The sequence below is a fragment of the Lonchura striata genome, chromosome 2, assembly GCF_046129695.1.
Source record: "Lonchura striata isolate bLonStr1 chromosome 2, bLonStr1.mat, whole genome shotgun sequence".
NCBI classification, from domain to species: Eukaryota; Metazoa; Chordata; class Aves; order Passeriformes; family Estrildidae; genus Lonchura; species Lonchura striata.
The window spans coordinates 4,909,710-4,924,413 of NC_134604.1; the positions used below are offsets into that span (position 1 = coordinate 4,909,710).

Consider the following 14,704-nt stretch of genomic DNA (forward strand, 5'->3'; position numbering starts at 1 on the left):
CATGGGGACCAGCAATCCTGTGCTGCCTTCCTGGTAGTGGCAGCCTTTTTCTCTCACTTAGTTGGACAAGAGAAGGACGAAGGACACAGAAGCAGGGAGAAGGAACAATTTGGGAATATATTAGTCCTAGAAATGTGAAATTTTAAGATCTAGATATATTTGGAATCACCAGAATAGACGGCATAGATGGCAAAGTCTATGACTTCAGGTTGAGCCATCCCTTCTTTTAGGGCATTTTCAAAGATCAAACTTTGCAGGACTTTCTCACCTATAGATTCATTCCTTGCCAACCCCCACAGCAGCCTCTGCTCTCCAAATCCTAGGGAAAGTTTAGATGTGCCCACCAGGAAGAGATTCATCCCCTTCTAGCTGACTAGGCAGCCCCTGGGGGAATGAGGCTCAGCTCAACTGCTGCTTTTAAACACTCCTGCCACAAAAACACGAGCGTGTAGGAGAAGAAATTGTGTCATTTGTCACAACAAAAAGCTACCAAGAACAACAGGCAGGAGCATGCAGCAAGAAATTGTTTCCATGTCTGGTGTTTAAGAGCTCATGGCTGATCCTCCATGCAGGTCCCATGCTGCAGAAGGGTATGTTACCAGCTTTGTTCTTGTGCTGCTCCTGCAAATGATAATCCTGTTTTTATCACATGTTGTTCTCACAGGAGCTATACAGGATGCTACACTTCCAGTGACAAGCAAATTACTTGGGTTTAAGATGCTTAAAATTTAAAAACCAAGGAGGGAAGAAAGAACAGGAACCTTTTCCCAAGTGTTTTGGGTTTTTTTTTTTTTTTTTTTTTTTTTAATTTAATTCTTCGGGAATTAAGGATACATGTAACTTAGATTAACAAAAACATGTAGCTGGAAAGGAGTTCAGGAGCCTGAGTAGACCTCCTTCAGTTGCTGAGACAGGATGGGACATCTCTCAGGGTGTCTACAGCTTGGAGTCTGCTGGGCTGGAAAACAACTTTTGGGGAAAGAACCTGGAACAATGAAGACAAACCATGCAGTGGGTGGTGGTGGCAAGAGTGGAGCCAGCAGGACCAGGGAAGTGATTCCTTGTCTCCATTTGACACTTGTCAAACAGGGCACTGGGACCAGTTTGGGCTCCCCAGTACCAGGTAAATGGTGAGAGAATACAGCAAAGCCACCAAGCTGGTTGGAACTGGAGCTCAGGGCACACAGGGAGAGGCTCAGGCAAGACAGATTTTATTACTGTTTTCAACTGGGATGGTGTAGAGCTGAGGGACAAGCTCTCATGGGAGACACTCAGTGACAGGAAAAGAGTTAACCCAAGTTAGAAGAGAAGAGAAGAGAAAATCGAAGTAGAAAACCTTTTCCCTATGAAGGTGGTCAAACAGTGGAACAGGGGTCTGGGTTAGGGAACCTCCACCTTTGGAGATACTTGAAACTCTCTTGACAAAAAAACCTGAGCAACCTCAGATCAATCATCAAAGCTGGTCCTTCCAGTCTTATTCTGATTCTATCATAAATTATTCCCTGGCCCTGGCACAGGTTGAACAGAGAACCTGTGGCTGCTCCATCCCTGGAAGCGTTCGAGGTCAGATTGGACAGGGCTTAAAACAATCTGGTCAAGTGGAAGGTGTCCCTGCTTATGGCACAGGGGTAGAACGAGATAAACTTTAAGGTCCCTTCCAAACCAAACCATTCTATGATTCCATGTCCTTGTCCTCACACTCCAGTAGAAGGGATTACAGTCTCTTTGGATCATCTTTGCTAATATTCCCTATTGTAAAATGCAGGTGAACCCAGTGGGAAGAAATGATGATGCTCTATGAAAAAATCCTGAGAGAGAAAGAAATGTGCTTGCCACAATTCCCTACTCCTATAGTTCCAATTTTTTTCCTAAAACACCTAAAGTGCACATTTTCTGTGTGGTCATGCATTTCTTCTCATCACGTGGTGAATGAGTAGAAATGAGACCTTTCCTGTTCTCTTTGGATCTTTTTAATGCTTTGCAGGAGATGCCTCTCTTTTTTTTATAGCAGTATCTCTGACTCTGGCACCACCTCTGCTGGAGGACCTCTCAACTCCTCTCCCACCCCTCAACCCCACACAAAGCCACTTCATATTTCCTATTTGGGACACAGCAATGAGTGTTTAACTTCATCTTGTTAGAAACCAGCTTAAAATTCCAGCTGAGATCCACTGCATGAAGAGAGCTGCATCTGTTTTTGTAAGGCATCAGCTGTATGTCAAGGGAAGAAGGTGGAAGCAGAAGAGCTGCTGTCCATGTGCCAGATGGGCACAGACCAGTCCCAGGCCACATTCACACCTCATCATAGCAGCTTATTAACCAGCAGGTCAAGAGCTCAAGTAGTAACCCCACTGTTTTGCAATGCTCATATAGACATGGAAAGAATGGAAGATACATTCCACTCCTGGAGGTAATTGGGATATTTGAAGTCTTATCTGTTTGTGGCGTTCATCAGGGTGATCACATAGTGATTGGGTAAGATGCTGTGCAGATTTTTCTCATGCTCATTAGAAAGAGGAACAAGAGGGAACACTTTAAGTTGCAAAAACACATTCAAGAAATGTGCTTAGCTATAGGACTGTGGATTCATCTGCTGCAATTTAAGGAGCTGCCCTTGAGAGCAGCACCAAAACCCTATACAGGAACTATGCATGGCACCTCTGCCTCCAATCCCAGGCAGGAAGAGGTAGAATAAGACAAGAAAGGATAAGATACCACTGGAGCGGGCTAAAAATACAGTTTCGCTTTGTCTCCAAAAATATTTTGGCATAACTTGCTGACTTGAATTTGATCTGTAAATGTTTTCAGCCTGATACCACTAGGAATCCTGACTTTTCCAACACTTACTAACAGGAAATCCCTGAGCTGGAGGGTTTAGCTGTAATGAACTTATTGTATATTCAAGCACTGAACGTCAATTTGGATTACAATGTCAAAAATAAGCACTGAGAGAATGCAGCTGGACCCTGGGGTCACCTGTCAGGAACTCCAGAGTGAAATTTGTCAGATATAGACCAGCACAGCCTTCATTTATATTTTTCCCTGTGCAAATATAACAGCTAAGACTGAACAAACCTACTGTGTCTAGGAGATGAGTTCTCTCATCCTCTCCCCAGCACCTTTCCTACTTTGCACACAATTTCTTTGGCTGGGAAGGCTTCATTAGAGGTCCAAAGAGTTCTGGAGTCTTCAGATATATTGGGAGGCTAAATTCCTCTATTAGTACACATCTAAATCACAGCCACTTGTGTCATTCTGGGAGCCTAAAGTGCCAAATGCAATCACAATGTTCTCCCTAATTAATGTCATATTCCCCGAAGTTTCCTCCTAAATTATTCTCACAGAGACTCTCAACATTTTGTAGTTAGCTGGATGGAGAAAATACTTGGAGAAAAGGAAGGTGAAGTTTGGTTCCTACAACCAAAGATCATAAGACTAAAGTCTTAAAAAAATTTAAATAAAACAAATATAAACCTTTTTTCATAACTCTACCTCATAATTGTCCAACCTGTTTATGGTGAATCTGGGGATAAGATCAAAACTTCATTTGCTTTGAGGGAGCATTGAACTTCTTCTGCCTTGCACATGCTCACACACAGTCATCTGGCCATGTGAATTACCAAAGTCAGAAATGGCATTTGCAGGGCACTTGCAGCCTCTTTTCTTCCCTGCAAACACTCAGCAACATGAGGAGCTGGTCATTTCATCCTTTGTCCACTCCTCCTTCTGGTTTCCAATCACTGGGAACAATCTTGGCCTAGAAGCATTTGCCCTAGCCAAGTCATTAAAAATCACCCTACAAAACTTTATGCTCTTCCTCCTCTCCTCTGTTCCAGTGACTGCTTGTGTAATTCAGATTCCAGAGCCTCTAATTTGCTCTGCTTTCACTAACTACACTAGCACCAAAATTAAAGTGAGGGTCATTTAGTCAAACTAAAGTCATACCTGTTTCACAGTGGTTTTGTCAGGGAAGAAGGTAGTTCACAGAATCATTTTTGTTGGAAAATATCATTAACATGATTGACTTCAACCATTCCCACAGCACTGCAAAACCCACCACTTAACCTTGTTCCCAAATGCTGTAACCACAAAACTTTTAAATCTCTCTTGGGATGAGGACACTACTGCCCTGGGCAGTCTGTTCCTGGCGCTGGACAGGCTTGTAATGAAAATGATGAAAAGTTTTGGGACGCATTTGTTTTGGCAGGTAGAGAATGATCAATGGTGTCTGTTTTGCTTGTTTATCTTATGCTGAAAATCACAGCTGAGGCACAAGTTTCAAGATGCTTAGCCAAAGAGCATGAAAAATGTTCCTCCACTCCACCACTCATCAGCTTGACAGACTGTTCAAGGCAGCAACACTTTTCATTAAGTCTGGAGGCTTTGCTGCACAGAGCGAACCCGCACACTCCAGCGCCTGATATCTAGGGAGGATTAAAGCTTCCCTCTTTGACCCTTTAAGTTCCCAGCAAAGCTGACATCATCTTGGAATTATCAGCCAGGACAAATCCTACCCCAATTTAGCAAACCTCCTCAATGGACAATAGGGTAGCCAAACTACTTTTTGTTGTCACACTATGCATTATTGACAAAGTTATCACTATAAAAACACTGAGCCAAGCCAGCCAGGGCCCTCCACTTACTCCAGCATGAGAACATTTCCTGCTAACTCAGGAGAAAATACTATTAAAGGCACACGTGGAAGCAAAAGTAGAGTGCTGCCACAGGTTGTGGACCTGCACTTGCCTTGTATCAATGTTCAAAGTCCAAGAAAGGTGATCTGGGAAAGGAGGGGTCCATGTGGTAGATGAGGAATAGAAAATCCAAAGGTGAGATGTTAAAATGAAATGAGGTAGCTGTGCAGCAGGAACATGTTTGAATGTGCTTAAACTCACCAAGGAATTAAAGATGCTGTAGTTTCAAGAGTTTTTAGCTGCCCAAGTCAATACTCCGAACAGACACAGAATCACAGAATCATTAAGGTGGGAAAAGCTCTCCATGATCATCAAGTCCAACTGTTCCCTGAGTTCTGTCAAGGCCATCACTAACCCAAGTCCCCAAGTGCCACATGTACACATCTGTTAAACCCCTCCAGGAATAGGGACTCCACCATCACCCTGGGCAGCCTGTGCTGGTGCTGGGCAACATCTTTTGGGGAAAAAAGTTTCCCTGATATCGAATTTAAACCTCCTGTGGCACATCTTGAGCCTGCTTTCTCTTGTCCTATCACTTATTCCCTGAGAGAAAAGACCAACACCCACACAGGACAAAGGGAGATGTGACAGACATCAGTAGGTGGAGAAGCCATACAGAATCCACAGGGCACTTGCCCTTCAATGCCATCTGAAAAATTTGTGAAGTTATCAATCTTTTTCCAAAATGAGTAATTTTTTTGCAGTTACAAATGTAACAGAGAAACAGAAAATAGGGAATGTTTTTAGAGAATTCCAGGTAACATTCAGCCTGCTCAGAGGGTTTTAAAGAAGGTGTTCCCAGACTGCAGAAAACCACCATACAATTGCTTTCATCCTTCTCTTGCACAGGAACTGATGGTGTCCTGCCTGAGCACACAACACAACTGGTGCTGGAGAAATCAGATTCCTGAAAGAAAAACCAGAAAAGCAAGGGCTGAAAAAAGGAGACAGATGGTTTTCTGCAGCAGAGCTCCACCAAGGAAGGACAAGCATGTCCTCCTTTGGAGACACCCTGTAAGGAAAAGATTTTCTTCCCAAAAATGCCTTGCTTGTAGCATGTATAGATCTCAGATGAAAATAAATGCACTTAGCATTGGCAGTATTGGCAGTACTAGCAGCAATCAACTGGCCAGTTAGATAGTGCCTTCCTGAAAGGAGAAGTGCAAAAAGACTCATAAGCAGAACAGTCAACAAGAGATACTGCTGGGATTCAGGTTTCAGTAGGGATAGGTAACCCAACTATCCATCGTGATGTCACCATTTTGTCACCTTCTGCATGAAGCACAAAGAGAGGAACATCTCCCCAAGAGCAGGAGGTCCTCTGCCTGCCCTGTCCACAAGGCACAACCTCACACCCTCGTGCCTGGCAGAAGCACAATGGCTGGGCTGGCAGGTTTTCTACGTGTACCAACTCTGCATGTTCAAGTGTACAGATTTTCATGCAGCTTGAATGACTGAGCTGCCTTATTGCTGTATTTCAAAATAAATGCATTTTGCATGAAATTTTGAGGCAGGTAAGAATGTTCCATGTTTGTACATCTGTTTTATATAAAGGGAAGTATGCTGTGGCAGTTCGAGAGTTGCCAACGGGTTCTCATCCGTGGTTCACTCAACACCTGAGATGAGACCATACAACCTGATTTGCAAACTCCTTTTTAACAGAGACATAAGAAACACACTACATAAGGCAGCTGGCCAGATGGACTCATGGAAGTCCAGGCACAGCTCACAGTTGAAGCACTATCAGCAAAAGATGCTCTGAGGGCTGGAGCAGCTCTGCTGTGATTAAAAACCAAGAGAAATAGTATTCTTCAGCTTGGAGAAGGCTCCGGGAAGATCTTAGAGCCCCTGCCAGTGCCTAAAGGGGCTCTAAAAGAGTTGGAGAGGAATTTTGAAAAAGGTCCTGGAATGACAGGACCGAAGCAAATGGCTTTCCACTGCCAGATATTGTTAGATGGAATATTGAGGAAAAAAAATCCTTTCCTGTGAAAGTGGTGAGGCCTTGGTACAGGTGGCTCAGGAAAGCTGGGGCTGCCTCATCCTTGGAAGTGTTCAAGACGAGGATGGATGGGACTCTGAGCAACCAGGTCTAGTGGGAGGTGTCCTACCCATGGCAGGAGATGGAACTGGATGATGTTGAAGGTCCCTTCTAAGCCTATTCTGTGATTCTAATAAAGTAACCTAGTAAAGCAAGATTGAAGAGTCCTGCAGATTACATGTTGAGCCAGTCAATGCAATACATTCACCATCAAACTGTGCAGCAGCAGACATAACATTTCACAGTTATTTAGGGCAAAAAAGCTTTCATACTATCTAATGAAAAACTGTAAACCAATGTTGCAATTTACCATATACAAAATAAAGTCATATTAAAATAATGAGCAATTAAAATTTGATTCATGAATGTTTTTTTCCCCTGGAAAATATTTTTTCACCTGGAATTAAGAACAGCTCAGCTGCAGACTGGAGGTGCTCATGGCTGCCCAGAGATACCAGCTATGCCACATCATTTCAGAGCCAACAGAGCACATTTCCACTTGAAAGAGATCAAGATCCAGACAGTAAGTAGACATATCTTCTCTGGCCATTTGAAAGGTGACAGAATAAGGCAAAGAAGAACCCAAGGTTTACCTAAATTAAAGTCCACTTTTCCAGCAGCATCTCCATCTTCTTCACTTTCAGGCAAATGTATTTCAGTAATGCTGTTCAACATTTTAAGATAGCCTAAAGTAAAATTTCTCTCCCATTTCTTCCCACTTCAGCCCTGGACTATACAGATGATGCCCTGGGATTTTACTCTCTGCTGATAGACTGGGTAGGAGGGAAAAAACCTAACCCAGAAAACCTCGTAATAATGCCTGGAGAGTCCCTGTAGCTCTTCACATTTCACTGCTTCCCACCAGACTCATGAGCTGGGGACAGACTCCTGCCAAGACTCACACAGCCGACTCCTGCTGCATTTTGGGTAGGCATATGTTAATTATACATTAATTATTAGCTGGGATCACAGAAGGTGCTGGACGAATAGCAGTGCTTCCCTGATGAAGGAACACAGTATTTCTACTACCCATAAATGTCTACAAATCCAGCTTAACCCCAGTCCCAGTGTAGGGCTGGAGCTATTTTTCTAGCTGCATGCCATCTTTTGGGGAGAAGCATGAAAAAGTACCAGCTCTTCTGAAACAGGATTTGGAACCACCAAGGCAGTCAGTGTTTCAGGTAAATCATCTTGCCCAACCATTCACATTGTAAGCAATATTGATTTGATGATCAATAAGCCAAGGAAGGCCACTGGGGTTTAAACTAAGCTCATGAAGAAAACAAACACAAAAGAGCCATTGAAGAAGACACACAAGTTGAGAGATACAAATAAATTTTATTTTATAAAGACAGATGAGCTTTCCTGCAATTGCCAACATAGTTTTAATGTGTCATTTACTATATGATATTCTAGTCTCACTTATTTTAGATACCTGATCAAGCAAGGATAAATCAATGCTGTTGTGCTTGCTATAAAAATATAGTGGGATCTGATACTCCAAAACTAATATGCTCAAAAATCTTAAGGATTTCTAATGAGGGATTAGACTGAGATTGCAATGAAATGCTTTCTCAATTTGAAGACAGTTGCAGACTTAAGTGCCACAGCTGTGCAGGAACTGAAAGGCTCTTGGAAATTTAAAGTACACTGTGATCCATTATCTCACCCTCAAACCTCCTGTTTGTTTCTCTTCCACTACAACTATTTCCAAAGTAATTTACAGGGGGTCAAAAAAAAAAAAAAACAAACCCCACCAAAAGGAGAAAGCTATGACATGGCTGCAGTCTGTACAACCCTCTTCCTCACAGCCACAAGGAGCTGGTCTATGCTTCATCAGCCCTGTGATGCTGTCCCACCACACACCACCTGCTACAAGGAAAGTGGTAGAAGTGGAAGAGAAATACAGGAATAATTTAAGGCTACCTTAAAGATACAGCCATAGGAAGCCCATCTGAGCAGCTTTGTGCAACAGATACAAAAATTAACCATAGTGTTTAGCACATTACCAATTACAAGGGTTAAACAGGAACAGCAACACAACATTGGGGAGGAGAACCAGACTTCATTTGGTTTGTGCAACCTGAGAAATAAACAACTAATGGAAAAAAAAAAGTCCCATGATGCTGTGCAAACCTAATTTCACAAGCTGCTAAATTGTGCTGAGACTCTCCACGTTCACCTACGAAACACAGTGACTTCACAACTACTCTTTGGGCTGCTTTGAAAAGTCATCATCACACACAAGCTAATGGTTTTCTGTTCTATAGGAGCACGAGTGTGTGTACAAACAGGCCCGTGCTGCCTCGAGCGTGGCAGATCCCATCCCACAGGGTGCAAAACTGACCCAAAGTTACTGAATTTCACCTGAATTTATACTGGTATCAGAAGATGGTACAGGGCCCAGGACAGAATATGTTATGCTCATCACTACAAAGTGCTGTTCTTTCAGGTGTTTATTTTTCCTTCTGTAGGCAAAATGACAGCAAGAGCTTCCTACCTGTTCCTTTCCAAAGATGATGGCAGTGCTTTGAGCTTCTGTAGCACTTCCTTTGGGGAAGTTTTCATGAGGTTTGAACAGAGGAGCTAATGTGGGGGAGGAGATACTCACAGATGTGTCCAACTCTGTACCTGAAATCATGTTCAGTGTCTCAAAATCAAAGTATCCAAGTACTCCCATCTAGCACATCATCCTGGGACAGACTGAAGCCAGCAAATTGCTGCAGAGAGGCTCTATCCAACCACTCAACTGTGGACACAACCATTAAAAGCTAATTGAAGAAATGTGAATATAGTTTTAATACAATCATTAAGGCATTACCTGGAAAAATGCATATTCTAGAACAGTGCTATTATGTATACTGGTTCTCACAAACATGTCTTGTTTTGATAACAGAAAGCTGAGATTATACATATCAGTATTTTTAAAAAGTTAATTTCAGCTAGCCTTACAGTGAAGTTAGGAAAAGACTACGTTGTGGGTTCAAAAGAAAACAAAACAGGGAGAGATAAAAAAAGCCAGACAAGATGAATTATTTTTATTCTGCTATATACTTTTATATTTCAGAGCTCACAACTGAGCTCAGATTCTTGGGTATACAATATAGAAATCAAGAGCAATGAAATCCAAACTGAAATACATACCAGGAATCACAAAGAAGGCTGCAAATTGCTTTCTCATTAGTGCAGCTGAACACGTGTGGCAGTGGTAACCTATCCAACAGCAAAATGCACCTCCAGCAAATACTGGAAGTTTCTTCCCTCAAAGTATAGATGGTTAAAAAAAAAAAAAAATCAGATGAATTATGTTAAGTGCCTCCTTTTTACAGAGGATGGAGCAATTCCACACATTCACCTAATTCCAAAGTGCTTCATTCCCAGTCTGGGTTTTTTGGAAGATGTCTGAAGTGTCTCATGGCACACTGCTCCCACTGCACACCTTGGAGGGTAGCAGCTGAACCCCATGTTGGTACTGGGCTCGTTAAGTCCCTTCTAATGAGATCTGTGCCCAACCTAATTGGGGAATGGTCAGGCTGAGATTATTAAACAGAAAAAAAATCTGTGTAATAATCACCTTAGAGGTGATTTACTCCTCAAGGTTTCCACTGGTAGGAAGAGCAAGTATGGAGGAAAAGAGGAGTGGAAAAACTCCCAAATGTCACTTCTGATTAACCAGGTGCAAGGAAACTGCAAAAAATCACACAGGTGCTCATTCTCTATCAAGTTCACACTGCCAACTGAAGACTTCTCAGTGCAAACTAGAACTTCAAAGGCTACAGAGTACAGCCAAAATAAAGTTGTCCAACTGTAGCAAATTCATGGTATTTCTCTAATACTGACTACATTGCTCAAGCAAACACAGGAATACATGGGAGAATGTAAAGACATCTTACCATAAAAATATATTAAAGGGTTTTTCTTCTGAAAAGATTAAAATAAATTTAACTCTAAATAATAATTAAGAACATAACAAACATTCATAGAAGGGGCTGATCAGCACTAGAAGTTGTTTTCAGAAAAGCTTTTATAAATGGGTTCCAATGCCCAAGAAGAAAAAACAAAAAAAACACAAAACCTCCAACAGATTATAAATACCAAACATAAAAGGACTTAAAGCAGAATGAAGTTACCTGGGCTGTGAATACACCATGATCCTGTGTTATTGTGCTCAAGTCCATTTGTCTAACACCATAGGAACAACTTTAGCTTTTTTATTTTCATAATTAATATAAAGAATAAGTGCAATTTTATTTCTATACAGATCACTGATTTCACTTCAATGTCTGCTATCAAATCTCCATCCAAGCTCACTTGTCCGAACTTTTACGAGGTCTGCGGAAGCTGGACATGTTCTCATTCAGTGCACAGATCCTTCGAGAGAACTCCTCAAACTCCCCTAGGACTTGTTCATCACACTCAACTGCTACAGCGTGTTCCACTGGGATGGAGGTAAAGTCTTCCAGCTGATCTCCTGTGCTGAACCCTGTTGCTTCCATACCCATGATCTCCTCTGCCTGCTCCACAGTGCAGCAAAGCACAGGGCTCAGTGAGGGCTGAAACTCACAGGGCTGCTCGTTGTTCATGGTGTCAGAGCACTCACCAGGCAGAAATGCCCCATTTATTGCACTAGAACGTCCTAGGAAAGATTCCTGCCTGTCTTGGGTATTGTTTAGGCTTCCATTTTCTCCATTTAAACTACTGCACAAGTCCTGGCCTTTTTTGGTATTTCTTTTGGAGGAGTCCATAGAGGTGTCCAAGGAAGAACATATGGGTCCTGGTTTTTTATCCAGCTCTCCAACACAGGCTGTGACAGCAATAGGCTGTGTTAAAGCAGAGTTGTAACTAGGAGGAGGAGTTTTGTACTCTAGTCTCTCGCTTCCTGTGCTGGCTCGTTTTCGGAGTCCTTTATCTGGAGAAGGAAGCCCACTGGAAAAGCCGATATCCAATCTGCCAAAGCTAGAGCTCTGTCTCTTTGGAACAGGAATTGCACTGGATATATGGTGCCGATCGCTACAAAAGAAGGAAAGGACAGATCACACCCATCAGGCATGCTCACGAGCAATGCAGATGTTTAACCAAAGGCTGAAACAATTGTTTTATCACAACTCCAGGCTCTGTTTGGCCATCAACTTCTATCCCGAAGTGTTAAAACCCCAAACACATTAATGCTGTATGAACCACAGAAGACAGCCCAGAAGATAGCTGTACTGAAAACCAGTGAGGTTGTGTAGGAACACTAACACAGCTCTATGGTTTGGCAAGCCAATCACACAGGAAATTATCACATTACGCTAATTTGCACTGTTAACACCATTTTATGGGACTGAGCTGCGCTTATGGAATATTACTATTGACCATATATTTATGTATTTATGGGCTATACTGGGTCATCATAAACTCTTCAAAAGTGAGTAATAACAACTGAGCAAAGAATGAGCAAAGAATCCAACAGTGGACTTCCCTGACAGCTGCACAAAGGAGAAAAACCACACCAGCTTCACTATTGGCAGAGAGTTATTCTTGCCACGAGGCTGTCAGACCCCAAGAAGCATTTGCACAATGCTCTCAGGACAGAGTGGAATTGCTGGGGTGTCCTGTGAGGGCCAGGAGTTGGAGCTGATGATCCTTGTGTGTCTCTTCAACTCAGGGTATTCTGTGACTCTTTAGCAAGTGTTAATCAGCTCAATTTAGGCACAGCAGCAACTCTTCTACAAAGCAGAAGAAATTAAAGTGTCTGGGTAAACCAACATGAAAACTGAGGTGTCTGGCACCAGAAAAACAGCTTTAAAAATTGTTGCAGAGAACATACAAATTTATATTTCCCCTCAAAGGAAACATTCCTAAATTCCTTCGTAAAACTAGACCTTACACAAAAATGGGTGAGAAATTAATTAGTTTGCAGGGCCAGGAGAGTTTTTAAGAGGGTCTTACAACAAGGCTACTCAAGCTAACATGCATTGTTCAGGCATATCTAACCTCTTTAGTACAGCAGCCAAAATATTTTCCCTTCCTTACTAAATTGAACTGGTAGGATTATCTATACCAAGTGATTTAAATGTAGTAGCAGTAAGTTACTCATTCTGTCATCTACAAAATAACTTCTCAGTTAGCAGAGTAGGTAAGGGCTGCTCCATAGGGCAGTAAAGCAGGAATTATCTCCATTTGTTGAGCAGATATTCAAACTAATGCATTAGAACAAAAACGGCTTGCAGCCAGATTCTTTGGCTGACATGCACTGAAATGGACCTTAAGACTTTAAAACATGTTTTAAGCTGCTGGAGAAATATGGAGGCAGAGTTCAGAAACTGTCCATTGTTACCAATAAATATGAATAAGATGGGTTGAGCATCAGTCAGGAATAAATACAGGGATAACATACCAAATCTGATAATGGAGGAATAAAGTCAACAGTATGGTTTATCTGCTTATCAAATATTATCTAACACATCTGGATAGAAGTAAATATGTATAAAGGGTTTTAGAGATCAGCCATTCAAGAGTTCCACAGTCACTGGAAGAAAAATGAGAGAAGGGTGGTAATCCCCAATTTGAGAGCAAGTTATGATCAGTGAGAAAGTCATCTTCCCTGGATGCCTCTTCTTGATCACAGGGGGCAACCTAGGCAACAAGCTCAGGCTGAGTGACAAGTGCCTACAAGGCAAACATAAAAAGATAAATAGCTCTCTTGTAAGTAGAACAGTGGTCATAGTCTTGCAGGCAAGTAAAACAAATCCGTAAGGACTCTGGGTACAGTGGGTTAAACTGTTTTTTCCTGTGCTATCAGGAAACAATTTAATCCAGTTTTTCCCTCCAGGTGAGAATAGAAGTCATGTTGAAGTTTTAGTTCAAAAGTAATGTTTAAACAGAGGCACAGAGCTCAGAATACAAGGCTGCTATTAATACCTATGAAAACAAGGAGCTGATGGAGAGTGTCTATTCCATTTGTGTTTTCCTTGAGGCTGTTCTGTTACCAGAATTCACAGCATTCACATCAAAGTAAAATCCAGAGAAAGAATCCCATAACAGAATCCCAGAAGGGTCTAGTTTGAAAGCGACTTTCAAGACCATCTAGGTCCAATCCCCCTGCCATGGGCAGGGACACCTTCCACTAGACCAGGTTGCTCCAAGCCCCATCCAACCCAGCCTTCAACACAGGCTCCCCCACCTTCACAGGGAAGAATTGCTTCCTGATTTCTAAACCAAACCCACCCTCCATCAGTTTAGAGACATTGTCGTTTGAGCTTCACAGTTCATGAAATTAATAAAAATATATAAAAGTATATAAAAAAGAGAGTAATTTTAGGAAACTATCATCCAGTAACACACTTTAGAGACTGTCAGGTATTGTCCCCAGTGAGAAGGGTTTGGCTTGAAGGAGCACAGCCCTTTACTCTACGGCACAGCCTTGAGCTGAATTATTCAGGTTGGGCTGATTCAGCTTCCAGCAACAATCCCCTGGTTGGTCTCCTGGGACACACAGACAGGTGTGGACATCTGTCCAAAAAGAATGGCCTGTGACTTACTTACAGAGTATAAAAACTGATTTGATTAACTGTTATTAGGGCCTGTTGACTTTTAGTCATCAGGTTGGATGACACTAGAACTGGCTACGCATATGGTTATGTATAGTTCCTGTCAGAAAGCAGGATTTCTAAATTTTAAAAAAAACTATGAGAAGCCTCAGGTCACCAATTTCAATGTTTCAATTGTATCTAAATCTAAAAAGCCAGTTCTAACAGTCTGACTTCATCTCTAAGTTTTTCTGGCAGCAAAATGACAAAGTAGTTATTTTCTCCCTAAATAGTAATTTTTGCGAGTTAACAAATAGCCAGTTTGAGCATTCTTAGCCCTAAGGTGGAAGACACAGACTCCCCACTGTAAACAGGTGAGATGAAGTGACTGAAGTGAGACACAACCACTTCTGAAATTGTTTTCTTAGTGAACACATGGTGGTTGCAGTTTTGACAAAATG

The 14,704-nt window shown here is 42.0% G+C and overlaps 1 protein-coding gene across 1 annotated transcript in view; it reads right to left on the reverse strand.

Annotated features, from left to right (window-relative positions):
• Window positions 1-8,050: 8,050 nt before the first annotated feature.
• The window catches only part of UVRAG (UV radiation resistance associated), a 79,632-nt gene continuing 72,978 nt past the window's right edge, over window positions 8,051-14,704 (reverse strand). Inside the window, exon 15 of the mRNA XM_021532428.2 lies at window positions 8,051-11,742. Coding sequence (XP_021388103.2) covers window positions 11,040-11,742 — 703 coding nt within the window. The 3' untranslated portion in view covers window positions 8,051-11,039. The remainder of the gene's footprint in view (window positions 11,743-14,704) is intronic.